Below are 27,926 nucleotides of genomic sequence, written 5' to 3'. Positions count from 1 at the left end.
ACCACCGTGCACTCTCCGTTGGCACCTCCGGGCTGCAGCACTCTTGGAGGGGTGAAAGGGCCTGCTCTCCTCTCCTGATGAGGAAGGATGTTTTCTGAGCTCACGGGCCTGACCCTGGATTCACAAGGGCTTGAGTAGGAAAGACTCCCCCACCTATCCACTCCTGGTTCTCTTAAGAGCCACCCAGACGGCGGAAGGAGACAGGAAGGTAACAGGGCGGCAGCCGCCCACCCCCCTACCCTGGCCACCGGCCCTATAAGATCATGCAGCCTTAGCCTTCAACCACGTCCAATTTGCTCCTGGCGGGCGGCCTTCCCTCCGGACGCTTGCTCCGCCGCCCACCGTCTGCTGTGCTCTTGGGCTCCTGATAGGGGTTGTCCAGCAGGTAGCGGAACTGGTGGTAGTTCTTGAGCAGGTACTTAGGGGCATACATGTGTTCGCTGGGGTCGGCCGGCGGGTACTCCTGCTGCGTGCCGTCGAACCAGCCCCCTGTGCGGATCAAGCTCCGGATGTAATTGAGGTCCCGCTTGTCCTCGTAGTCACCCCAGCGGGGGAAGTCGCCGTTCTGGGCGGACACCAGCTTGAAGTAGATGCCCTCAGGCGTGAAGCACCAGGAACAGTGCCAGCCGGCGAAGTGCAGGGGGCTGCCCAGCGACCACTGCACCAGGATGTGGCCCGTGCGGTTCTCGTACTGGCGGAAGTTGGGCATGGTGTAGTACTGGCGGCGGCGCAGGCGGATGCCGTCCAGCCCGTACACCGTCTGCAGCATGTCCACCGTGCAGCCCGACACCACCTCTAGGGTGCCCGGCTGCTTCCAGAAGAAGCCGTACAGTGACTTGCGCATATGGAAGGCGAAGGGCTCCGTCCAGCCGTCGTAGAGCTTGAGAAAGAGCACGCCGTCGCGAGCAGGGATCTCGTCGGCGTCGTCGATGATGAAGACGTCATCGGGCCGCAGGTTGCGCAGCCGCGACACGCCATCCTGCGTCAGGAAGGTGCGCAAGTAGTCGTCGGCGATCCAGCCGTCCTGCCGCCCGCCCAGCGGGAAGTGGTCCAGGAAGACGTAGAGCACCTTGTGCCGGATGTACTCGAAGGTGCCGTTGGTCAGCATCTCGCGGAACTTGAGCGGCCGCGGCTCCCCGTAGGCCGTGAAGTTGGACTCGCACACCACGAAGGCGTCCACCACGTCGCCCAGCTCGTGGAAGCGCACGTCCAGCAGGTCGAACTCATGGTTGATGTTGATGGCGTTGATGACCCTCCGTGGCACCTCCCGGGGCACCAGGCGCTCCTTGGTGGGCAGGTTGGAGTACTGCACCACGGTGGGCACGCCGCAGCTCGGCCCGTGCCAGCCCGGGAGGCACACGCACTCCACCCACTTGCGCCGCGCGCCGCGCCCCCCCGGCCGCTCCCGGGCGCTCAGCAGCTGCCGGCCCGGGCCCCGCGCCGACGCGCCTTCGCCCGCCTCTGCCTTCTCCTCTGGCCGCCCTGATGGCGGCTTCTCCAGCGTCTTGGTACCTGGCTTGAAGCAGACGCCCCCGGCTTTGGTGCGGAGGAAGTACTCGGTGGTGTCCTCGGGCAGCACGAAGTCCATCCGGTGGATTTCCTCCGTGGCCTTGCTTGGCGACAGCGGCTGGAGCAGGGGCGAGTGGGAATAGAGCGGGGTACGCAGCAGGTCGGGGCTGCCCGGCTCGGGGCTGGCCTGGGGCGTGACCGGGGCATTGTTCCAGAAGAAGCTGGACACCAGGTTAGGGCTGAGGGAGGCCAGTTCTCGGGGGAAGGTGACATAGGACAGGGTCTTAAAGAAGTGCAGGAAGGAGATGAGGCACAGGCCGGCCATACAGAACATGAGAAAGAGCTTGTAGCGTCTCATCTTCATCCTGCGGGAAACAGGGAGACAGCAGATGGGTCAGGGGTCTGCAGACCCGGGCAAGGGGAGCCTGAGGCTCTTCTCCTAAGGGAGGGAACAGGGAGGGGCTTTGTTGCCATCGTGTTTGTGCATGTCCTGACCAGCGCCTGGTGACCCTGCAGGAAGTCACCTCCAGGCGACTCCCCTAGAAGTCAAGCCTGTGAGTCCAACTCACTGCACCAAGGACCCCTGGAAGCCCCAGCATCAAGGAAACCCCACCAGGCTCAGGACCCCTCCACTCCCACAACCTCTCCCCTCCAAGCCCACCAGGTCACCACACATACCCCTGGCAACCTGCCCGCCCCACCCTGACTGTACCAGCTGCATTGCTAGGCTTTGCCCCAGGAACAAGATGCATCCTGGGAAAAGCGCAACCCTGCAGTGCAGAACCTGCCCCAGGGGGCTTCCAGGCCCCAAGGGAGGGGGAGAGTGGGTCGCAGGCTGCGGAGGTGGGGTCCCTTCCCTGCACCACCCACAGTGCTTTCTCGTTCTATCTGTCCATCTCTCTGTCTCTTTATCTATCTTTTCTGTGGCTATATTTACAAACCTTTTGCACTGAAAAAATTCCCAGGTCTCAAGGGAACACTTCTAATTCTAACATATTTAAAGAACCAAATTAAGTAAAAGTTCCCCTTCATTACCCCTTGCCAGGCAGCAGATTGATATCCAGCCATAAACAGTTCATGTGTTTGAGGTGTATCACCGGTCTTACATGCAATTTTTCTGTTCTCAGTTTTTTATAATTATTATCATACTTGGTCGGGATGACCTACAGAGTCACGGGAGGGGCTGGGACAGAAACCGGCCTTTGGCACCTGGTGTTTTCATGTCCCCTTCCATAGATCCCTGTGTAGGGGACGCTGTCCCTTCCCTTAAAATGTTCCTTTCTGTGGCTTCCCCTTAACGTCTCTGGTTCTTCCTCTGGGTCATTTGGGTGCCTTCCTGCCATACCCTCCCCTCCATATCCTAACCTAAGCAAGGCTCCTCCCCATTCTGAACCTCAGTTTCTACATCTGTGAAATGGGCACAGAGTTCCTGCTGTGCAGCAGGTGCTCAATAAACTTTCGCTTCTTTCAAAGCTCGAGGCTGGAAGACTCCAACATAAATTTTCTCTAAGCTACATGGTCATAAGGCACAAAATCATGAAATGTTGGACCCAGGACAAAACTTTAAGGACCACCTCCACCAACCCTTTCATTCTGTGGAGGAGGCCCGCCTTCCCCGGCCTCACCCTGGTGAGGAGTCCTGAGTACGCTAGTGAGAAGCAGTCGAGTCGCCGATCCCGCTGGCCAGGGAGGTACTTGTGCTCTCAGGACCCAGATGTCCCCCCTCCTCCAGTTTAAATGCTGACGCCCTGGAGCCTGCCATCGGGGGGCCAGCACAGCTGACTATAGGAGGCAGGACAATCAGGGGTGAGGGCCTGACCTCTGCTAAATGTCAGCTGCCCCAGGGGCAGAGGGGGGACAGGTCTCCACTGGGAGGCAGGAGGGAGGGCTGCTCCTTGGCAACGTTTTGAAGTGTGTCTTCCAGGTTCCTCTCCCCACCATGGGTTCCAGCCCTGCTCTGGCAAAGCGAGACCAGGCAGGCCAGGCCAGCAGGGCGAGTGGAGGGGCAAAGGGCTGAGGCCCAACAGAGGCAGGCGGATAGGAGGTCTTGCTGGGGTAGGGACTAGGTACAAGGCGACACTGCAGAAGCCTCCAGAGTGACCCACCCGAGGGCTTGTAGGACCTGGCAAGGCAGCCCTGATTCTTCTGGCGGATTATTTGTCCCCACTTGGGGCGTGTCTCTGTGGGGCACCCCAATCCCAGCCCTTGCTGGACTGAACTGGCCGTGAGCTGTGAAGGGCAAGGCCGGGGCTGCCGCTCAGACTAAATTCCCTGGCGGCAGTGAACAAAGGCCTTAGGAAGGTCAGTGAAACTCAGGGAGGCAAGTGAACGCCCTGCTTAGAGCAAAGGGGCCCCTACAGCCCTGCTGAGGTCACACTGACCCAGCTGCCCCTTGGCTCCCTGGTCAGGTTGGCTTTCAGGATCTAGTTACACCTGGCCAGCTGTGCGCTTCAGAGGACAGACTCACCAGTGCTTGGGATCCCCCTCTTAATCACTGGGGTCTTCAGGGTGAGGCCGTTTGATAAGGCCCCAGCCTGGCTTGCTGCCAAGAATCATGGAACCGAGTGTGTCTCCCTCATCGCTCGGGCCGCTAGGAGGCTAACAGACACACGGTGGTTGGCCCAGAGCAAGTCAGTGCGTCACAGGCCAAGTTTTCCAGGACACTTTCACACACAGCTGCCTGTGTTTTTTAAACTTATTCTTCTTGGCCCGATCCCTTTTTATCTTATCTTCAAGTATTTTGATAAGTGCTTCAGATACATTTTTTAGACTGAATGGCATATTAATAGGAAAACAAATAAATTAATAAGCATTGGCACCCGGGGTCTCACGTAAGTCTCACCACCCCTGGGAGACTGAGGACTGTGAACGCCCCATTTTTACAGGTGGGGAAATTGAGACTCAGAAAGATGATGAGACTTTCCCCAAAGAACCTTAAGAAGGTGACTGAACAGGACCTGAACATAAGTTCTGTTCCCGAGCCAGCCTCTCCCTCCTGACAGCTGAGACCGTAGCCCTCCCTGGAGCAGCTGGCCTGGCTGTGGGCTGAAGCCATGGGACCAAATTTGGCCCCAGCTCCAGCATTTCTACCTCTGTCATAAAGCTTCATCCAGAACCATCAGGTGTCACAATAAAGCTGATGATTGCTGACCCTTACAGGCCAGCTACTGTCCTGAGCACATTACACGCATGTCCTCGCTGGAGTCCCCCAACACGCAGCAGGTACCCTTGTCCTCTCCATCATACGGACGAGGAGACCGAGGCCAGAGAGATGGTATAACTTGTTCAGGGACACACAATTAGTAAGGGTCAGACTCGATTCTGTGGGGTCAATAATGGGATTTCATCCAGTGGTAAAGCTGTCCTGGGTCCCTTCCATCTGCCAAGATCAACCCCAGTGGGGTGATAAGGGTCCCGCGGAGAGTCCCCCAGTGACCAGGGAACACAACCCAGTGGATGGAACAGACACAATTGCATTTGACCCACACGACCCCCCGCGGGGTGTCACCCAACCTGTCTCCTCCATTCACTCAGCGACTACTTACTGAGAGCCCACTGGGTGCCAGGCGCTGTGCTGGCCCTGGGAGCACAGGGGACGCGGGTGACAAGAACCCCTGCCCCGTGGAGCGGGCACGGGCGTGCGCAGGGCAAGGGACCGCTGCAAATCATATGGTATGTTACAAAGAGTCGTGCTCTGGAGAAAACTGAAACAGGGTAAAGGACAGGAAGGGGGCAGGTTCAGTGGTCATCAGGTGGCCAGGGAGGGCCTCACGGAGAAGAGTGAGGCCAGAGGACGAGGGTGCAGGGACAGTGGGCTCTGGGCAACAGAACAGCCAGCGCCCAGGAGAGCGTCTGCCGCCCATGAGCGAGGAAACACACGGAGGGCAGAGCGGAGGGAGGTGGACAGGCCGGATCACACGGGGCCCGGGGCCGCGGCCGGAAGTGCGGCTTTCACGGGAGGATTCTGAGCAGAGCCTCCAGCCTGAACAGCCTCACTTGGGCTGCCTGGCCGACAGCAGACTGTTGCCTTGAGGGCAGAGCAGGGAGAGTGGCGAGGAGGACACTGCACTGTCTGGGCAAGAGGCGGGGCTGCAGGAAGCGGTTAGATTCTGCTGGATTGCCGATGACCTGGATGTGAAGTGTGAGCGAGGAGTCGCATTCGGTGGATCCAGGACCTGCAGGATGGACCAGCTTTTGACTGGGGCGGAGGCTACCCCATGGCGGAGGCCACCATGAAGATGGGCAATGGCAGAGCTGGGGCTGGAGGCAGCTCTCTCTGCAGGGTCCTCTCTCTAAGCGCTGCCCTGCCCACTTCAAATGAGACACCAAATCGGAGAGACCAATGCACAGCCCAACCCCTGCCCCTTTCCCAGCGCTCGCCATGCTCAGCCCATCTCCGCGGATGTCTGTCTCCCCAGGTGGACACGAGCCCCGGAGGCCGCCGTCTCCAGAGCCGCCTCCACGCGCTCAGCCACTGGCGCGCGCACAGACTCTAGAATCAGACTGCCCAGCTCCAGTCCCGGCCCTGCCATTTCCTATCTGTGTGGCCTGGAGCAGGTGAATCACATTCCTCCTTTGGCTCATCTAGGAAATGAGGGTCGAATAATAACCCATGTAGAGTGCCTAGCACATAGTAAGAGCCCAGTAAGCTTCAGTTCTTCTTATCATTAGTGTTATTCTTATTATTAGTGTTATTAGAGAGGGACTTCAGGCGGGGGCGCGCAGCTGGTGCAAAGGCTCGGAGCCGAGCCCCTGGCAGGGCCTGGGCCCTGGCGGGTGCTGCCTTGTTTAAGAGCAGCAAGGAGCAGAGTGGGAGCCCAAGTGGAGCCCGGACAGAACCTGAGCCTGACAGGCGGTGGGCTGGGAAACGAGTGACCCGCGTCCTGAGGCTCCAAGGAAAGGAGGGAAGAACTGTGAGGCTCTCTGGGAGCCTCCCTAGAAGAGCCCACACACACATACACACGCTCCGTGAGTTGCTCCCAGCCCCAGCGGCCTGGGTTTCCGGCGTGAAGGGGATGGGGGATGGGCCAGGTGCTTCCTGGTAGCTAGATAATCATGGATGCAGGAGGCTGACCCAGACCCAGCATAGTGGCAGGACCAGCCCACCCTGGGCCTCCTCTTTCTGTACTGACTTGCAGCCGTGCCCATGCCCAGAAGGTTCTAGCTGGGCAGATTTTCTTCCTTCCCTCCCGCTTCCCACTTCTCCCTTCTCCTTGTGGCCTCTTTCCTTGGGCTCTGCTTGATACGATTATGAGGTGAGACGGAGCAGATGAGCCTCACCCCACGACCCAGTCACTACCTTGGGGTCTGGGCTCAGGCTGAGTCCGGTGGGGGCTCCTGGCCAGAGAGAAGACAGGTGCTCCCTGGAGGCCACAGGCTGTGACTTTGGGGCTAGCCAGGTGGGCAGCAGCCTCCCGGGTACAGACGCACCCTGACAGCTGTCACCGGGTGACAGGAAGCTCCTGTGGAGCTCTCCGTGGTCCTGAGCTCACATGCGCTGACCAGGGTCCTAGCTCGGCCCTGGGATGCCTTTGGCCAGCGTCACCCTGGCCCCTGCCAGCCTCCCCTGTGGTTCAGCAGCTTCTGTCCTAATGGCCACTTCCCCTGTCTGCCACCCTCTGGCCCCCTTCCCCACCTGCCTTACAACACCCTGGTGACAGCTGTGATCCCTGGGTCCTCAGCTCTGGGAGATCCGCAGGGCACTCAACTCCTCCAATTGGGAGAACGGGCCAGCAGGGAACAGGTCCGACACCTAGTAGGTGCTCAGGGTGCTCCTGGAATGTCCATGGGGGGATCCTGGAGGTCGCACAGCCCACCCTCAGCCTCCACTCCTGGCAGGAATTGGCCCATCTACAACCCCCAGCCTAAAAGTACCTTCAGATGGACCCTCACCACCACCCATCTGCTTCAAAGGGCATCTTGACTCTGAGCTGAAGGCTGGCTTCCATCCAATCCCAGTTCTGCCCCACGTTACCAAAGGGCTCTGCCAGCTCCGTGTGCCAGGCCTTGCTCCTGGCCAGCTCTGTTAAAGGGCTGGGCCAACTGGGGGGCTGCTTACTACTGACGGGCCCCCAGCACCCTGCAGGGCATTCTCAGTGACTCATCTGGCTTTCAGAACCAAGGCCAGAACTGGGAAATCTGGAGCCCCATGGAGGGTCCAGACTCCTCTCCCAAGGTCTGAAGGACCCTGGAAAAAGAATATTGCCCAAACCTTCACCCTAGGCCAGTGTCCCTGCCAAGTGCCCATCTGGCCTCTGCTTGTCCAATCCTTAGTACCGCCCATCCCAGGCCATTTGAGCTGCTAGAAATCGTTCTTCCTATTGGCCTAAATCAGCCTCCCTGGAACTTCTGCTACCACTTCTGGGTTCTTCCTTGGAGCTAAGCAGAAGCAATCAGTATCTCAGGGATCAGAAGACGGCAACCACCACCCGACTCTGAAACGAAATAAAGGTCTTTCCAACGTGAGGTCCCATAATCCCACACGGAGAAGACACGCAGAGGAGGTGGCTATAGAATATGATAGATTCCAGGGTTCTGGCAAGATGGGAGAAACAGCTGACGCTGTGTTTATTCCTTCGTCTCTCCTTGTTTTATTCATTCCCTTGGTTCATATCCATCAGGCAGGCGCCACAAAAAACAAGCCTACACCAGCACATCATCCAGGCTGCTGGCGGACATTTACCAAGAACCTGCCGTGAGCCAGGCACTGCCGACGCAAGGGCTGGAGAGAAATCAGGGGCACATTCATGCGGCCAACCCTGAAGGAAGGTATATGTGTGTCTCCGTTTTGCAGATGAGGAAATGGAGGCTTCAAGAAGCTAAGCTGGGGCTTCCCTGGTGGTGCAGTTTTTGAGAATCCGCCTGCCAATGCAGGGGACATGGGTTTGAGTCCTGGTCCGGGAAGATCCCACATGCCGTGGAGCAACTAAGCCCGTGTGCCACAACTACTGAGCCTGCGCTCTAGAGCCCGCGAGCCACGACTACTGAAGCCCGTGCACCTAGAGCCTGTGCTCCGCAACAAGAGAAGCCACCGGAATGAGAAGCCCACGCGCCGCAACGAAGAGTAGCCCCCGCTCGCCGCAACTAGAGAAAAGCCCGCACGCAGCAACGGAGACCCAACACAGCCATAAATAAATAAATAAAAGGCTAAGCTACTTGCTCAGCCAGCCAGGGCTTGTGGGAATGAAGCAGCTGGAAACTGAGACTCCCCGAGCATCCTGCACCTGCCAACAGGTAGACCTGGAGCCAGTGGGGCCGCAGATTTGGGAGTCTTGTCCCAGGCTAAGCATGGATGTCTTGGCCAACGGAGGGTCTGGTGTATCATGACCCTCAGTCCCCAGGAATTCTGCTCCCCTGGCGCTCCCCGGAGAGAGGGAATCGGCTCAAGGGGCCAGCCCTAGCCAAGAACTCCCTCTGCCCAGGTGACCAGAATGTGCTGGAAAACCTGTTTACCATGGGCTGGGGTGGGCGCAGCTGCTGCTCTTCCCATCCACAGATGAGGACACCAAAGCCGAGAGGGGCGAGGCAGAGCCGTACTGGGAGCCAGTTCTTGGACTAGCCGGACGGGGCACCCAGGCCACTTCCCTGGGCACAAGGGTCTGGGCCCCACTCTCTCTGCTGGCTCGGCTCCAGGGTGGGCGCCTGGCTGAAGGCTCAGTCCCATGCCCATGCTGAAGCCCACCCCCTTCCTGCTACTCCACAGCAAGCTTCTGTGCACCCTGGCCCTCTCTCTCCTTCCTCCAAACCCCTCCCCACTCCGCCTGACCCCAGCCCCTGCAGGTGCCTGAGGACTTTCCCACAGAGTGGCTAGCACGTGCCTGGGAAAGTTAGTCTCCAAGACTGGGACCCGCCCTCGACTCCCTGGGGCTTCCTCCCCTCTTCCCACCGGTCACTGGCCCACCCAGGACATCAGCCTCTGGTCCCCAAAAGCCCATGGGTGGTGAAGATATAGAACATTTCTACCATCCCAGAATGTCCTATTGGACAGCACTGGAGGCTAAACAGATGAGTCATCCTCAGGCACCAGCCAGTGGGGCGTTTGTGTTCAGAAGCCTGCAGTGGCTCCCACCATCCAGAACCGAAGTTCACAGCTGTTGTGACCCCTGTCTTGAACACTGCCTCCGCCTTGCCTTATTCATGTTAACTCGATGGTCACCACCTAGCACGTGCTTAAACCTGTGCCAGCTGTCAGCTGGGGGCTTTACTTACACTTGACCCTCACAACCATCTTGGGAGGTAGGAATCATTGTCCCCATTTTACAGATGAGGAAACTGAGGCTCAGAGGGTAAATCAACTTGTAGAGCACTCCTCTGCTCATCTGTGCAACCCCAGTGCTCTCCAGGGTCTGAGACCCACACAGCCTCCACTTTTAAAGGGGGCAGGGGGAGGTGACACTGGCCTGAGCCCCAGGCCACTGAAGGCTCTGAGTGGAGCGACCCCAACAGCCTGTGCCTCAGGGCGACCAATCTGTTTGCTTCCAGAGCTGTCCAACAGCACAGTCTGCAGTGGTGGAAACGTCTAGGCCTGGGCTGTCCATGCACCATCCACTAGCCACGTGTGGCTACTGAGCCCTTGAAATTGACAGGGGAGACTGAGGAACTAATTAAAATTTTAATTTAATTTTCAGTTTTAATAGCCACGTGTGCTAGTCGCTACTCCATTGGACCGCCCAGCATTAGACAGACTGTGGAGGAGCTGAGGCAGGGAGGACACACAGCAGGACAGCCGCGGTGCTGAAGCGAGGGGGCAGTGGTGAGCTGCTGATGAGGTACCTGCTAAATACTAGGTGACTGAGGGAGGGAGCGGGAGGGATGCGGGCCCGGGGGCACTGGGGCCAGACATCCTGGGACCGAGCCTGGGGGCTGGAGGCGGGACCTGGGGAAAGTCTGGGAAGGAAGAAGAGTAGCAGAGCCGTGGAGGACAGGCAGGTGCCGGTGGTCAGTGCGAGGCCGGGACACACGCCGCCCCAAGCCTGGGGGCGGGGCCTAGGCCTGGATCTGCACAGAGGCCACCTGAGGCAGTGTCCAGACCCTGCAGCCAGACGGCAGGGCCTCGCCATTTCCCTGGGCCTCGGCTTCCTCATCAGTGTAATGGGGCTATAATGGCGTCCACGTCACAGGGCTGTGGTGAGCGGTCCGCGTATCTAAAGTGCCTGGAACAGGAAGTGTGCGTGAAACAGCAGCTGGTGAGGGGCACACGGTGAACGTTTGTCACAGGAGGAGGGAGACCAAGGCCTCTGAGGTGGAAGCAGGGACTCCTGGGCGGCCTTGGGGACAAGGAGAGGGGCTAGACGCAGAGACATACAAACACCCCACAGAAAGGGCTCTGTGGGCGCTGAGAACAGGTGTTCCCAAATCCGGCACCCCTCCAAGGTGCCCCAGCCCTAGCCCTAACCCTAACCCCCCCTCCATGTGACCGGGCACCACCGGACCGCCTCCTCCAGCCCCTGCTTCTGCCCTGTCACGGCAAACCTCAGCAGCAACTGGGCTGGTCCCCTGCCTCGCCAGCCTCTGCTCCCACACTGTGAATTCTCTAAGCCAGGTGGGGCCCACGCTCCCCACGCCCGGCTCGGGGCCCAGACAGACAGACGTTCAGTGAGTGTCCGGGACAAGCCAGAGCAAGGAGCACTACCGCGGAACTTCAGGCACGGGGATCTGGGGGCGCCGGGCCAGGCTGGAGGGAAGCCACCCTGGGGCTGTGAGAGGGCCTTGCGGGCATATGAGGACCGAGGTCGGGCCGCCGGTGCATCTGCCTTGTCCTGGGGTGGGTGGAGAGAGCAGACTGGCCCCGGGCGTGGAGCTGGGGGTGCAGCAGGAGCAAGATGGAGGTCCTCACAGAGCTCAGTCCAGTGGGGGACAGAGGACAAATGAGAGAACCGGCCAACAGAGCACGCCAGGCATCAGGGAGGGCTTCCCGAGGAGAGGACACTTCAGCCGAGACCCAAGGTCAAGAGGGAGCCACCGCGCAGAGTGGGGACAGTGGCCCAGGCATTGGGCCTGTGTGTCGGGAACCCCAGTGCAGCGGCAGCAAAGCAGGGGCCCCAAGTCTTGTGAGGGGGTGTAGGGCCTCGAGGAGTGGCAAGGACACTCCCCACACTTCAGGGGCTCCTTAGGCAGAAGCCCGGGCACCCCATCTTGGTCAGCAAGACCAAGGCTGCTGCGAAAGATTTTCATCTAAAATAGAACCAGAGGATGTAAAAGGGAGTCTCACGCATGTGCCCTCAGGGAGACGAAACTTAAAGACCAGGAGACTTGATTTCCGTAAATGCCGGATTTCCAGAAAACTGAGAGCGATGGGGTTTTCTTGGATTGGAGGGTTGATCAGAGGTTGCCTCCTAAAACCCTTGGAAAGTTTTGCCAGAGGCAGAATGGGAGATGACCCAGGTCGAGTTGGTCTCACAAAGTGGACCAGATGAGCTTTGTTTGTTTTTTTTTATGCGGTACGCGGGCCTCTCACTGTTGTAGCCTCTCCCGTTGCGGAGCACAGGCTCGGGACGCGCAGGCTCAGCGGCCATGGCTCACGGGCCCAACCTCCCCGCGGCAGGTGGGATCTTCCCGGACCGGGTCACGAACCCGTATCCCCTGCATCGGCAGGCGGACTCTCAACCACTGCGCCACCAGGGAAGCCCTGAGCTTTGTTTGTGTGACTAGACTGGTCCTGTCTGCTCAAGAAGTTTTTAAGGCTGGTCTCCTTTTGTTTCTGATTTTAACAAACTCTCCCTGAACTCTCCCCTCTACAGTCCCTGCCCGTAAATACGACCTGCCCCAAACCCTCCACAGACTCGCTCATAGTTGGCTCCAGTTTGCTTGTCCCAAACTGCAAGTCCTCACCTTTTTGAGCTGGCCTCAGTTTACCTCTTTACTGAGGTCAACACAGCTACACCCTCTAGCTGGGCAGGGCTGGGCAGGGCTGGAGAGCAGCAAGCCTGGAACATTCCTCCCAGGAGAGGGCGCGTCCATCACCACCGCCTTCTTCAGGGCAGCTGGAACTTACTGAGTGCCGCGGGTGCCGGCCGCTGCGTGAGCTGGCCTTACTCCATTATCCTCAAGGCAACTGGGCAGGAGGAGAGGGGCACAGGGGCTGAGGGACCTGCCTGAGACTCAGCTGGCAGCAGCAGGACTCACACCCACACGCCACTGCTACGGCTTCTCATTCAGGCTTTCCCGCACAAAGTCTAGGCTGCTGCCTTGAGCCTAGCCCGGGTCAAAGGCCCCTGCACGTCTGCCCCGGCCCCCAGCAGGAGCCCGTGGGCCTGCGTTTGTGGGTCACAGTCCTCCCTGGCTCTGGCATGCGCCCAGACCAGCCACCAGAGCCCCGTGCCCAGGACAGCTGCACCCTCCCAAAACCCCTCTGCCGGCAGCTTCCCCGCCCCACCCCACCCCCGACTCCCCCTGGAACAGTGTGAGCGCCCTCTTCCCCCGTGGCACTCTCAAGGCTGGGCTGCATTGACTTAAAACCGCATGTCAGGGTTTCCCTGGTGGCGCAGTGGTTGAGAGTCCGCCTGCCGATGCAGGGGACGCGGGTTCGTGCCCAGGTCTGGGAAGATCCCATATGCCACGGAGCGGCTGGGCCCGTGAGCCATGGCCGCTGAGCCTGCGCGTCCAGAGCCTGTGCTCCGCAAGGGGAGAGGTCACAACAGTGAGAGGCCCGCCTACCGCAAAAACAAACAAACAAACAAAAAAAACGCATTTCACAAAACCCAGGGTTCCCTGAAAGGCTGAAGGAGCCCCAGAGCCCTTTCCCATCCCCTACCAACTCCAATGGGAACAGATCAACCTGGACAGGGTCCCGTGTCGGGGTCTCCAGTAGCCTGAAGGGGTCTGGTGCTCTAAGAAGTCGAGAAACTTCTGAGGCCAGGCCTGGACTTCAGGAGCTCTGGCGGCCTGAAGCTCCTTAGGGGACCTGACTCCTGCAGACCCCTGCCAGGGGTTGTTGCCTGCCCATGTGTACTGCCCTCCTGCCCACACCCTCCCTCTCTTCAACTTCTATCCCCACCTTGCCCTTTACTTTTTCCCTAGCCCTGCTGGCCTGGAGCTCAGAGACAGTGAGGGAGGGCCCCACACCGACTGCACCCACCACTCAGGGGTTTCTGTTTGCTTGCAGTTTGCCAGCTGGGCCTGGCCGTATGGCCTGGGGACACACAGACCCCCGCGCCCGTGGCCACCCCTACCAGCCTGTCACCGTATGGGGGGAAGAAGAGCGCCCACCTGAGGCCTATCCCAGAGCCACTCTCTGGCAGGGGCACTAAGTGTTTTAGCTCTAATCTGATCCTTCCATTAGCCCCCATCACCGTCACAGGCGAGGAGAGGGGTTCAGAGTCTGAGTGACCAGCCTGACTCACCCTCTAGGCGGCAGCAGAGTGGCCGACCAGCCCCTGGGCCCTCGCGGTACCCACCACCCCACCCTGATCTCTGCCTGGCACCTCCCTGGAACCCCCAGGCCCACCTCCCCTCACCTGACCCAGTACCTGCCTCGGGTCCGGCGTGGCACGCCACAGGTAAGGCAGTGTCCCATCCCGGCGGCTGCACCGTGCTTCCCGACCCCCTCCCGGCCTATATGGCTTGTTTCTCCCTGGAGGCTGTCCCCCCACCCCCAAGCTGAGCGCAGGCAGCAGCAGTTAGGTGGCAATGCGGTGAGCCAACTCTGGCCTGGCCTGACACCAGCTCTGCCCTTCATCAGGGCTGGTTTCCTGGCTCCACCTCTTCCCAGCCGGGTGGCCTCACCTCTATCCACGAGGTACAAACACTAACCGAGCGGCAGGGCAAGGCAGCCTCCCGCTGTGGGAGCCGCTCCCCGGAGCCAGGAGCCAAGAAGGTGAGGGCACCCGGCGTTTCCGTGTCACAGGTGAGGGGCCTGTCGGTGCCCTGCGCTCAGTAGACCGCGAGCCCAACTCCTCTTGGAGTCTCTCCCTGCTCGCTCTCTGGGCAGAAGTTCACCGTGACCTGTGCCCTGACTCCCAAGGTGCTGCTGGGCACGTCCAGTGGGACGCGGATGGGACACGGAGGTCCACGCAGAAGAGCTCAGAAGAAAACTCGCTCCACTGGTGGGACCCAGTGGCTCAAACAAAGCGGGGGCTGGGGGCGGGGAGAGGAGCTGGGGGACCCGGGTCTGAATCCGACTCTGCCCACTAGGAGAACCTGGGCCGTTCACCCGCACGGGGGCCCAGCTCTCCGGGGGTGGGAAAAGAGGCTGGCCAGGGATGAGAAATCAGAGGGCTCAGAGGAGACCCCCAAACGGCTACCGTACTGCCTGGCTCCACGTCCAAGTCCACCACTGGCAAGGCATTAGTTCTCTGTGTTAGGAATGGCCCTCTCCAGGGTCCTCCCCAGAGGGTGAAGCCGTAAATTGGGCCCTGGCGCAGAAGGGGGCTGGCCGGCAGAGCTGCCAGCATTCGTGCTGCTGGAGGGTGGGATGCATCAGAGGCCTTTAAACACACTGCTCCACACCCCTGGGACTCCTCCTCCCCCCTCCTCCCCCCTCCTCACAATGCAGCTTAGCCCTCGCCTCCCGGGGGCGCGCGCTGCAGGGGCGCCTCCACCCAGCTTGCTCGGGAGAGAAACTTCCTGTTGGTCTATCTGCCTGCCCTGCAGCCCCCCTGTGCCTCAGTGTCTCCCTCTGTCACATAGGATCAGCCCCACCCAGTAGGGTGGCTGGAGGCCCGAGTGAGGAGAGTTGAGAGGACACCCCCAAGTAGGGGGACGTCCCAAGGGCCCAGGGGCTGGGTCATCTCTGCAGGGAAAGGGCTGGGAGAGGCGGGGCGGCGTGTGGTGCCGGTGCGGAAGGGAGAGAAAGGAGGAAGGGAGAGGAGGCCAGGGTCCAGCCGAGGTGGAGCCGAGGCAGCAGGAGGCTGCAGTGATGACTTGGGCAGACTATTACTCATTAATAGAGCTTCTGATTGAAGGACTGAGAAGAACCCGGCTTCTTCCAGTTCATGACAGTAACACGCTGCCAGTCCTTCAGCGAATGTGGACGGAGCCCCGCCCCACGCAGGCCTATGGCTCACATCCTTACGTAGCCCACTGAGGCCAGTGGGGAGGAAACCCCCCCAGAGACCCCTGCACCTCAGGCTTGCAGCTCCTGGCCCACCTCCCAGCCACTCGGCCTTCCAGACCCAAATGATCCACCCTGGCCCGTCAGGAAGAGAGGGCGGCCAGAGCAGACAAGTCCAGGGGCCGAGGCCAGCCCTGCCCTGCCTCAGTCTCCACATCTGTGGAATGGAAATCAGAACACCCACACCTCCCAGACTCACAGTGAGGAAAAACAAGGCCAGTCAGGCCGGGGCTGAGCACTTTGTGCCTCTACAAGAACTCATTTCTGGGCCCGGCACGATGTGAGCTGCCCCCAGCCCCATCTCTCAGGAGCGAGAGGCCTCAATGACAGAGCAGTGGGGCAGCAGCTCCCTGGAATCCAAACTCCAGCGGAACTGTACTCAAATCCGGCCCCTGCGCCTTCTCGACCCTGTGTGATCCTGGCAGGTCACTCAATATCCCTGGAGCTCGGAGTCCCCGTCTACAACGTGGGATCATCCCAGCCCCTCACCTCAGGAGAATTAAACGGGGTAACGGCCAGAGCACCTTGAAAGAGACCAGTCCTCTGATCTCCGAGGCTGAGCTCATGCCGGCTCTCCACACAGCCTCACCACGTGCCTGGATGGCCCGGCTGGGGCGCTGCTAGGCCTACTGGCACCTCCCTCCAAAATGCCTCTACTCCTCCTCACCGGCCCCGCCTTCCCTTTATTTTCTGTCTTGAAATTCTTAATTTTTGAACAAGGGGCCCTGCATTTTCATTTGGCACTGAGCCCACCAATTCTGTCACTGCGACTCCCCATCAGGCCACATCCCTCTGCGCAGACCCCTCATCACACTCAGAATAAAATCCAAACTCCTTTCTGCACCCACAGGCCCAGTCCCTGCATCTTTGCTGACCTCGCCTCCCTTGTCCACTTGACTCCAGCCACAGTCCCTGCCTTCCCAGCCCTTCCACACCCCAGGCTCACCTGTCTCAGGGTCCTCGCACTGGCTGTTCCCTCCGCCTGGAATGCCCTTCCCTCAGATCTCCACATGCCAGCCGCCTGCTCAGAGGGGCCTTCCTGACCAGCCAGCTAAAGGGGCCGTCCCCTCCCAGGTCATCTGCTCCACAACACTCCTCACTGCTAAAGCTATCTGTCTCCTTGTTTATGTGTTAGTGGTCTGTCTCCCCCACCCACACCCTGCTCGCTTGGAATGTCAACAACATGAGAGCAGGGTCACCATGGGCCCCAGTCATCGGTCACTGCTACTCCCCACCCCCTAGGACAAAGCCTGGCCCAGAGCAGGAGCTCCATAAACAGTTGTTGAATGAGGATGGAACTCATATGAGAAGTGATGCTAGACCCCTTGTGGCAAGTATCATCTGGTTTGGGGGTGCCTGAGGCAGCAGGCCCGCCAGTGCACACCCACACCTAGCAGGGCTCCCTCCACTGCTCCAGAGGAAGCCCCCCCAGCCCTGCTGAGATCAGCGCCGTCCTGCCCAGGCAGCCCCAGCAGTGCCAGCCCCTCCTGCCAGGCTCGCCCATCCTCCAGGGACAATGTACAAAGGGCCACTTCAGTTCGGAGCCTCAGCTCCATCTCCAGCCCAGCAGGCCTGAGTGTGGGGGAAGAGAGGGGAGGGCACACCCCACCCCTCCTCTGTCCTCGTGGAGCTTTCTCTAGCGCAGGCAGGATGCAGGGTGGGCGACAGAATCAAGCGATAGCTGGAGAGACTGTGTCCCATGTGCTGCCCCCTGGGGGGCAGGGGTAGGTGAGTGCCCACGTGGGGGGCGGAGCGGTGCCCATGCCCAGGGTGGAGGCAGAGGTTGGCCCCCGTGTTCCTAGGCAGTAGGAGTGGAAGGACTCCCACGGGCACCTCCCCACATGTACAGGGCGGCAGGTGGTGGGTACACCTGTGCATGCGGGAGGCCCGAGTGCTGGCTGGGTAAGGGAAGAGAAGAGCAGAGCCAGTGGGATCTGGGCCAGGCTGCAGGGAGGGTGGGGACCTGGGCTTTAGAGTCAGTTCCCATCATGCCTGGAACCCTCCACTGCAAGACAGGGCGCAAGGGACTTCCCTGGTGGTGCAGTGGTTAAGAATCCGCCTGCCAATGCAGGGGACACGAGTTCAAGACCTGGTCCTGGGAGATCCACATGTCGCAGAGCAACTAAGCCCGTGCACCACAACTACTGAGCCCGCGTGCCACAACTATGAAGCCGGCGCGCCTAGAGCCCGTGCTCCGCAACAAGAGAAGCCACTGCAATGAGAAGCCCGCGCACTGCAATGAAGAGTAGCCCCCGCTCGCCGCAAACAGAGAAAGCCCGTGCGCAGGAACAAAGACCCAATGCAGTCAAAAATCAATCAATCAATCAATATTAAAAAAGGGGGGGGCTTCCCTGGTGGCGCAGTGGTTGAGAGTCCGCCTGCCGATGCAGGGGACACGGTTTTGTGCCCCAGTCCGGGAGAATCCCACATGCCGTGGAGCGGCTGGGCCCGTGAGCCATGGCCGCTGAGCCTGTGCTCCGCGGCAGGAGAGGCCACAGCAGTGAGAGGCCCGCATACCGCAAAAAAAAAAAAAAAAAAAAAAAAAAAAAGACAGGGCGCAAAGAACTTGCTCAGTTGTTCCAACAACCTGAGCTGATAACCTGTGACCTGAGCCTGGCACCCAGGATGCTTGTACAGCTTCGGGCATTACCAACTTTCCTCCTTCTGGAACCCGTCAGGGGTGCAACCATCCACCTAGCCGCCCACGCCAGGAGCCCAGGAACCACCCTAAATCCTCCCTCACTGACCCCGCATGACTAGGCCTGTCTATTCCATGCCCCAATACCTCACAAGCCCCACCCTTTTCCCTGTGCCACTGTTCCACATTGGTGGTACCACCACCAATGCTCACCTGCACAACAGGAGTGGCCTTCCCAAGGGGACTCCAGCCAGGTGCCTGTGAGCCAAGCAAAAGCCCCATCTGGCACTGCCCCTCCTAGCTGAGAACCGTGTCCTCAGGATAAAGTCCAGATCTTCCAGGAGGCTCAACGTTTCTGTGTAATCTTACACTCCCTCTCCCCATGCCGGTCTGGGGAGGGTTCAGCTGAACTAGACTTCCTCCAGGTCTCCCTGACCCCAGGCTATGGAAAGAGCCGAGCTGTTTCAACCCTGGCCTGCCCCCCACTCCCCTGGTCCCCAGCTCCAGCACAGCGCCTGACACAGAGGTTTGCTGAATGAATGAAAGACCTTCCTCCCACATCCACACACCTGCACTTTTCAGTCAATACCGCCGGGCTCTCAGGCCTGGTCTGGGGCCTGGAAAAGTGCCTGCAGGTCCCAGTCCTGCCTGCCACGTGACCTCGGGCTCAGCACGCCCCAGGGAAGCAGCGCATCTACGTGAATTCGAAGGGTCCCTTCCAACGGGCTGGTGGTGCTGAAGGGAACGGTTCCGTCCTCAGTCCTCAGCAACGTGATGGCTGATGGTTGGGAGGCAGTACGGGAAGGAAGAAGGTGGAAAATGAAGCAATGGCTTCGAGCAGGTTAGGATCCTCCCCACCAAGGCTCACCGCTGTGTGCTCAGTGCCCAGAGCCAGGCCTGGCCTCGAGCAGCCGCTGCTGAATGAAGAAATGGGCTTGAACCCTGGCTCTGCCACCCACAGCTCTGTGGCCCCAAGCAGAAGTCCTACCCTCTCCAGGCCTGTCTGCTGAGCCATTAAAGGGAGGCTGGTAACACCACCTGCAGGGTCCTCGGAGGGATGTGGGGCTGCACCTGGCCCAGAGCCTGTGGCTCCCGCAACCTGGGAACCTGAGCACAATTAACCTCCTGCTGGGAGTGGCTCTGACGGAGCAGGTGCACAGCTGGTTGGCTCTGCGGCTCTGGGCACCCAGTGAGCCTCCTCAAGGCTGAACAATGAGGCTTTTCTCTTTTCCCTTCCCGATTACTCTCTGTCCGCCCCTGCCTGCGAGGGGCCATAGCCTCCTTGGGTCAGTCCCCACCAGGGACTCTCAGTGAGCCCTCACCAAATGGCAGGGGGCCATCGCGCAGGGCTGCAGGCACTGGGCCCCACTCCTTAATTTCATGGAAGCCGCCAATCCCTTCTTGCTTCTTTAATTACTTAGTCCTTCCCACCGCTGGATCCAAGAGAGCATTCTGGAACAGGCCTGCAAGTGCTCAAACTTCCCACTGACGGTGGGGCAGCAGTGACAGAAGCATCACCACAGGTGCGAAGGTCATTCCAGGGGTCAGGTGGCTGGGGTCCCAGTCTCAGCAATTGCTAACCTCCCAGGAGACCCTGGGCGCCCAGAGCAGCGCCCCCTTCCCAGGTGATGCGCTTCATCTCAGCTCATCTTCGCGAGCCCACCTCACAGATGGGGACCGGGGCTTAGAGAGGGGACATACCTTGTCCAAGGTCAGGTACCAGCAGGCCATGGGAAGGGCCTGGCTCAGCAGAGACCACGTGCATGCCCACTGCTGCTCACCAAGGTGCAGGACCGCCCCATCCTCTCTGGACCTCAGTTTCCCACTGACCCCCGGGGGCACGGACTTGACCTTCCAGCTCTGACTGATATCAGTGCTCCGCGTTCCAGGCCACATTCTAGGTTTGCTGCTCCATTTCCCCCCTCCAATTCCATAATCCAGTTTCTCTCTTCTGAATTGAGGGGTTCTACTTCTAGATGCTGTGTTCTGGGGTCTGGTCCCGAGGTTCTCTCATGGAAAGTTCTGCAGCCCTGGCTCTCCAGCCCACATGCTACTTCTTCAGGGCACTGTACTCTCCTCCCTGCACTGGCAGCGGGGCTCACAACCCACAATTCCGTGTTCCAGCGCCATCGGCCTTCAGGAGCACTTCAGAGCAGTGAAACCAGCAAGGAGGGTCAGCTTGGGGTCCCAGGGCCATCGGGGGATCGCAGAGCACACCCACAGCTGGGCAGGAGTGCCCCTCCTCACCCTTCTCCCCGTCCTTCCAGGATGCCATCCTGCCCATCCCCACCCCTGCTGGCCACCGTCCCCACCAGTCTGCACGGGGATGGCCTGACAAGATGGGCACTTCCCAAGAGCAGAGACCTTGGGACACTCATCTTCAGGGTCATGGCCTGGCACCCCCGTGTGGGCACTCAATAAACGCTTGCTGAATGAATTAGCTAGGCATGATCAAGACTGGCACGGTTACACACGGGCACAGACTGAGGGACACGCATTCATATGACAGAGTTGCTCCTGCTGTGTGCATGCGCTGGTGACGCACACACACACACAAATGCACAAAAACAGACACGCTCACACCCTGCGGTCGGCAGATCTGTGCCCTGGCACCTAGCCCAGCCCCTGGCACATAGTAGGCACCGGTGATTAAGTGCTGAATGAATGAATGAGTGCTTTGTACCAGGGACAGAGCCAGGGGCCATGGAGGAGTCAGAGATTGAGTCCCCACCCGGCCTCAGGGCTGAGCTGTGATTAGGAATACTATTACCACAGGGGAGAACTTGACCACGTTGCAGGACTGCGGAAAGGCACTTCGAGGCAGGAGTCCGTCAGGAGGGCAGTCAACGGCGATGCACACCCACTGGGCACAGGGGTGTGGGGGTAAAGCCAACAGCTCTGGGGTCACCCCTGGCTGGAAGGGGCAGGAATGGCTTCCTGGGTGGGTGGCAGCACCTGGGGTGGAGTGGGTTGGCTTTCCAGGTGGACGGTCCAGCATAGCAACAGCCCCGAGGCTGGAAAGTGGGGTACATGGGAGAAGAGGAGCGAAGGCCGGACTGGTGCCATAGGAAGTCAGAGGTTGGGGCGGAATTCTCGGGGCGCTGCATCCCAGTAGCCCCAGGCCTGGACCCTCACTGACCCGATTTCCAGGAATGAGAGAGACGCAAGCTGTTTGCCACGGGTGCACATGTTCTGGGGTATGTGCCTGGGACGGGCCAACTCCCACCCTGAGACCCCACAGCCAGTCCCCCTGGAGGCTGCCCACAGGCAGTGACCCCAGAATCCAAAATATGGGGAGGTGGCTGTTCTCACGGCACCTTTTCTTTTTTTTTTATTTTAAATTAGTTAATTTATTTATTTTTGGCTGCGTTAGGTCTTCATTGCTGTGCGCGGGCTTTCTCTAGTTGTGGCGAGCGGGGGCTACTCTTTGTTGCGGTGCACAGGCTTCTCATTGCAGTGGCTTCTCTCGTTGCAGAGCATGGGCTCTAGGTGCATGGGCTTCAGTAGTTGTGGCACGTGGGCTCAGTAGTTGTGGCGTACAGGCTTAGTTGCTCTGTGGCATGTGGTATCTTCCCGGACCAGGGCTCGAACCCGTGTCCCCTGCATTGGCAGGCGGATTCTTAACCACTGCGCCACCAGGGAAGCCCACGACACCTTTTCTTACCTCTTTCCTTTAGAATATTACTTCATCTCTCCAGTTATAAAGGTTTCTCATACATTCTAGGGAATCTGGACGTCACAGCGAAAGAAACAGGATGATACCACCCACCATCCCACCACCCCCTGGGCTAACATTTTGGCTTAAGTTCTTACGGAGTTTTTTCCTGTGCACATTTTTGCTGGAATGAGCTATTGACATGGATTTCCCGCCAGCTTTGGGGCAACACACATTTTTCCTAAGGAGCTTTGTCTCCCACACCGGAGGACCAGAGGGCAGACCTGAGCCCTGGGGATGCTGCTCTCCTTGACTCCTTCTCATCCACTCCCTAACCTGGACCCCATTGAGAAACACCCCTCGGGTGTGGGGTGCAGCCCCACAGTCCTGGGCTCTCCTCCTACAGACCACAAAGGTCTGGGTCAGTGCCAAGCACCCCGGGATCCAATCTTCCCTCTGGGAAATGAGCCGGTTCAGCTCCCCGGTGGCCCCAAGCTCCCCAGTATGGCCCCCTCTCTGGACTGAGGTGACAGTCACCGACTGGGCTGCACTTTCCAGTTGCCTTCAGGAGCTGCGCTGGGAGGTCCCTTGGTCTTTCCCAGAATCCCCTCCCTTTGCCACCTAGACACAAGGAACAGCAAAGCAACCCCACTGCTGTCCCTTGGTGACCTGCACACGAGTCCCCTGACCCAGTCCTCTCTGTTCACTCCACTGGCATCCCTGCCAGACCCTCGATAGACCTGTCCTGCACACGGGTCTCATCCCATGGGGACGGACAGGCAGAAATCCCTAGCGAGGAGGATCAGCCTTGCCATTGGGGTAGGGGTGTGGCGTGGCTTCCTGAAGGAGTCTTAAAGGATGGGTCAGGAGAGGAGGGGAAGGGCATTCTGGACAGAGGGACAGCAGCAGAAAAGGCTTGAGAGGAAAGCTGGAAGCTGGATTTCTAGTCTGGCTGGGGGAGCTGGTGCATCGCTCCTGAGGTATTGAAATGAAATCACGCAAGAAAGCGCCAGCATCTCGTTCCCATTTCTGCCGTAAATATGAGTTACAACCATTAACATTCACAGTCCTGGGCGATGGGTCGAGAAGGCACCTTCTCTATCTTTCACCTAAACCAGCCAATCTGCCTTGTTTCCGGAAGTGGCCCTCATCTTCCACTCTCAAAATTACCATTCAACAAGTACTAAAGAAATACTTCTCGGGCTTCCCTGGTGGCACAGTGGTTAAGAATCTGCCTGACAATGCAGGGGACAAGGGTTCAAGCCCTGGTCCGGGAAGTTCCCACATGCCACGGAGCAAGGAAGCTCATGCGCCACAACTACTGAGCCTGTGCTCTAGAGCCCGCGAGCCACAACTACGGAAGCCCACGTGCCACAACTACGGAAGCCCGCGCGCCTAGAGCCCGTGCTCCGCAACGAGAGAAGCCACCGCAATGAGAAGCCCACGCACAGCAACAAAGAGTAGCTCCCACTCGCCGCAACTAGAGAAAGCCCGCACGCAGCAATGAAGACCCAACACAGCCAAAAATAAATTAATTAACTAAATAAATAAATTAAAAAAAAAAAAGAAATACTTCTCGAGTGCCTTCTCTGTGTGAGGCATGGTGTCAGCCCCCAGGGAGTGCCTGTGTGCCCAGCCCAGGAACGAGTCCCCCGCCTTAATGGGCAGCTCTCCCTGGTCCCCCTTCCCTGGCCACCACGGTTCACCCAGACTGTGTGCTGGTCCCCAGTAACAAGAGGAGAGTGGTGACGAGGGATTTGTCCAAAGTACTAAGCAAGCTCTGGGGGTTCCACAGCCAGCCCAGGACCTGTTCCCTGGAGGAAGCAGCAGTAGCAGGTGCTGGGATAAAAGCAATGGGCAGGGGGAGGGGAGGAGCGGGCAGGGGGCACGGCATAGTGTGTGCAGAGCTGGGTTGAGGCTGGGGGTGGAGCGGAGGCCGAGAACACAGGAGGGGGCTGAGTCATAGGGATCTGGGTCCCAGAGGGCGGGGGTCTCATCCTGGAATTCATGGGGCTAAGCAGTGGTTCTTGGAGTCCACAGGCCTCTGAATCCCCAGGGGATTCAAATCTGGGTTTCCAGCCCTCCCTCCCATGGTGTGATTCTGACTCAGCAGGGCAGGGTGAGGCCCGGGAAATACATACTTTCCCCAAGCTGCCCAGGTGAGGCAGGGCCCCGGGACTACGGCAAGGAAGGAAGTAGCACCAGGACCCTGAAGCGGGTGGCCTGGAGGCCAGGACACGGGTGAGGCAGCTGTCTCAGGCACCCAAGCCTCAGACAGCAGCCACCTCTGGGTGATTGAGGGGGCCTAGACAGGCAGCCCCATGAAGCTATGGGGTCCTACAGGCTAGATATAACCCTAGCCCTGCCACTTCCCGTCCCTGGGCCCCAGGCCGCCTCAAACTGCCAAATGGGATAATAATATTGGTAGCTCCTGCCTCGAGGGAAGTTAGAGGCATCTCTGAAGCAGACAAAGTGCTTTGGCCCAGTGCCCAGCACACAGTAAGTGCTTGATAAATAACAGCAAATTATTATGACTGGAAAGTCCTCCATCATGGGTCTCTCAACCAGAGTCTCAGAGACTGCCTCTGGCCACCCTCCCTCAACCAGACGCTGTCTGGCCTGCTCCTTCTGGGAAGTTCCTGGCCTGCCTAGAGAGGTAGCCAGAGGCTGGGCCCTCAGGAGGCCCCAGTGTCCACACAGACTCCTACCTTCTATCCTGGACTTCACCCTGCACCCCATCCCACCCCAAGGAGTCCCACTTCAGTGGGAACCAAAGTCTTAGCCAAACAAGCTCTAAATTCATGAAACAACAGAGTAATTAGGTGTGTGAATGATTCTTATTGTTCCAGTTTTATTTTTATGGAAAAGATGAAAATAAGTGAGCCAACGGGGGAATTTCAGCACTGCAAGGAAAAGCATTTGGGGCTCTGTTAACTTCTTGGATTATGGGCAAAACCTTGGGCCCCCTTGTCAGCCCATTCTAGACCACAGGACCGTGGGCCACTACCCTTCCACCCCCCCACCCCCCAGGCCCGCTTCCAGCCCTTGGGAAGTTCCCACCCGCTCCTGAAGCCTCTCTTTCCCCTTCTGGAAGATGGGCACAAGCAAGGTCCCTGTGACCACTCTGCTGCAAGTGAGGCTGCCCTGTGGAGGGTCAGCGTCCTCCATCAGGGATGGAGAAGGGGGAGGAATGGGTGGAAGGAAGAGCAGGGCCGTTCCCCTGGGCTGAGAACCATTTACACCCCAGCTCATTCGAGACCCAGTTGCCAGCATACCACTGCACCCTGCTCAAGCAGTGGGTACAGAAAGGCAGGCTTTGGCCCATGGGGACTCACAGACAGAGGGGAAGAGAACGCGGAAGTGGACGACACATCTACTGGGGCAGGCTGTGTAGTCTCTGAGGAAGCAGGGGAGAAGAGGGAGACTCATTCAGGGAGGGGGGCAGCGAATGCCCAATGGAAACGGAACCAGGCTGTTCAAATAGCAGTAATGTGCGTCATCCCCATTTTAGAGACAAGGAAACTGAGGCACAGGGAGGCAGAGTGACTAGTACACTGTCACACGGTAAGAAGTGACAGGATCGGGATTCGAACCTGGGCCACTGGATCTGGAATCCTTGCTTTTTAACTTCTGCACTTGGCTGCCTCATGGCACAATTATTGAGACTCTCCCCCTACCCCCAAGCAGCCAGCACAGAGCTAGGCAGACCATGGGTGCCCAGGGATATCTGCTGGCCAACTAGATTCCAATCTCCGGGGGGCAAGGCCTGTGTCCTCTCCACCTGGCTGCCCGGCACAGTGCCCCTCACAGGAGGACATCATGTTTGTTGATCAGAATATCTGAAGAAACTTCTGGAAGGGAGCCCTGGTCCCCATGTGGTAGACTAGAGCTAGCTGGGAGTGGGGTGCACCATGCGGTGTGGGGAACAAAGAGGCTTTGGCCTTGGGGAGCAGAGCAGAGCCCCCTGATGGGCATGGCTGGGGGCCAGAAGGTGATGGGTGCCCACGAGGGCAAGAGGAGGCCGTCTATGCAGACCACCCTGTCCCTGGTCACTCCTCACTGCTCCTCCTAGAAGGAGGACATGGACATACAGCTCCCCCAGGCCTCGGCTACCTCCTAGTCACATCCAGCCCTCACGGGATCCTCACCGTCACCCATGAAGTGGACGTGGCCCGCCAGCTGGTATCCATGTCCCTGTTTTACACGTAAAAATACGGATGCAGCAGCCAGCGCTTCCCGAGTGCTTCTCAGGTGCGGCATGCGGCATCTCATGCAGTCCTCACCACAACTCTGTGGAGGATTCTCCCCATGTGACAGATGTGGAAACTGAGGTTCTGAAAGCTGCCCAGCTGGAGGTGGTCCAGCTTCCACAGTAAAAGGGATCACCAGTGTGGGTCAAGCAGCCCTGACCACATCAAGGGCACTGGGCAGACCCTCGGAAGGGGGGCAGCTGAGCCAGATGGCGCTATCCCAGTCAAGTCACCCCTCACTGTGCTGTCCTCGTGCCAGCTCCCTGGTGTGACCCGCCATCTCGCCTCCACCTGGCCCTCCTTCCCTCCAGCCCTGGCTCCCCCTCTTCATCTGACTTCTGATTTTGGCCTGACGCAGTGCTTGACCATTCCCCCACCTCCATCTCCCAGCACATACTCACATCTCTGAGCCTTTGCTCATGCCATCCTTCCTCCCAGAATGCCCTTCCCACTTTCTCCACCAACAAACCCTTCCAGCTTCCTTTTATGTTTCCCAGCAAGTTCTCTCTCCCCCTTGGACTGGCAGCCCCTTTTTCAAACTTTCCTAGGACCCTGTGCCTATCTCTTTAGCACTGATAACCCCACAGAACTCCCAGCTCCTCCAGGTGGGGGGTGGGGGGGCACTTGTCTTCTTCCCTCCATCCTCAGGCTTGGCCCATTGCCTGGATTTTTAGTAACTGCCCAGGAGGTGACACAACAGTGCCCGCAACTCCCCCATCAAGGAAGGTCTGGCCTGGTGGCCCAGGAGTGAAGAGGAGTGCTCTGGGGTGGAGAGTGGCAGTGCTGGGGGACCCTGGAGAGAGCTCATTGAGGTAGTGTCCCTGCCCACGCCCCTTCTAGGAAGTCTTCTAGAGCCTAGACAGTCACCCGACCTCAGGTCACCAGGGTTGACTGAGACCCATCTCTGCCTCTCTGGCACCCCAGCTCAGGCACACCCCCCCCACTATAACCCAGGTGCACTCCCCTCCCCACCCCGGTTTCAGAACTCATTATTTGCAGATATTTATAGCGCCCTCCCCCAGCCTGGTTGCCTCCCCCGCCCTGGGCAGTGAAGTGGAAAGAGCGGGAGCCCCCTCAGCAGGAAGGGTTGGGGTTCTTCCCCCACTCCCCTCTGCCTGGTCCCGGCCTCCGCACCCGCCCAGCACCCAGACAGCGCCTGGGCCCCTGCCGCTGCCGCCGCCGCCGCCGCCGCCGCCGCCGCCGCCGCAACCCGGGGTGGGGGGAGGTGGATGGGGGAAGGCGGGCGCTGAGGCCTCCCACCCCCAGTCCCGCGCCGCGCGGGAGGTTTGTCGGGGGCGAAGCGCACAAAGCCTGGCTCCAGCCCCGAGGCTCGGGGACGCCCTCAGCCCAGGCCGGGGGTGGGGGGTCGAGGGGATGAGGCTTTGCCCTCCCGGGCCACGGAAAGCTCCGCTGAGCAGCCGGGTTGGGGGAGGGGGCGCCAGAACTGAGTAGCCGCCTCTGCATCCGCCCGTCATCTCGGCCCCCCACCCCGGCCCCCCAGCGTAGTTCTCCCGCCCCCGCCCCCAAAGGTCACGCTCAGGGAGAGGGTCTGTGGGAGCTGTGACTGGGGGCGCAGCGAGCGCGGAGGAGGAGGCGCGGAGATGGAGGCGGAGGGCCGGAGTGCAGGGATGGAGGGGGCTGCGGCTCGGGCCCCCAGGACGCCAGGGTCAACTCACCCATCGCCCGCCGGGTCTCAGCAGCGGCGGCATCAGCGGCGGCGGCGGCTCCGCGGCCCCCGGGGCCCCCGGCGGGGAGATGCTGGCGTCCGCCGCAACCTCTCGCCCCATCCCGGGCTCCGGCGGCGGCGGCTGCGGCGGGCGCCCG

The 27,926-nt window shown here is 59.6% G+C and overlaps 1 protein-coding gene across 1 annotated transcript; it reads right to left on the bottom strand.

Moving 5' to 3' along the window:
- MGAT3 (beta-1,4-mannosyl-glycoprotein 4-beta-N-acetylglucosaminyltransferase) lies at positions 1 to 27,926 on the bottom strand. Its single transcript, XM_060023963.1, has 2 exons — positions 27,779 to 27,926; positions 1 to 1,874 (listed from the first exon to the last, which is right to left on the bottom strand). Exon 2 carries the CDS (start codon positions 1,871 to 1,873, stop codon positions 272 to 274), a length of 1,602 nt encoding a protein of 533 aa, XP_059879946.1. The 5' UTR covers position 1,874; positions 27,779 to 27,926; the 3' UTR covers positions 1 to 271.

Source organism: Delphinus delphis, chromosome 11 (genome assembly GCF_949987515.2).
Source record: "Delphinus delphis chromosome 11, mDelDel1.2, whole genome shotgun sequence".
NCBI classification, from domain to species: domain Eukaryota; kingdom Metazoa; phylum Chordata; class Mammalia; order Artiodactyla; family Delphinidae; genus Delphinus; species Delphinus delphis.
Note: the sequence above shows the minus strand (reverse complement) of the source record. Positions and strands in the feature narration are given on the sequence as shown.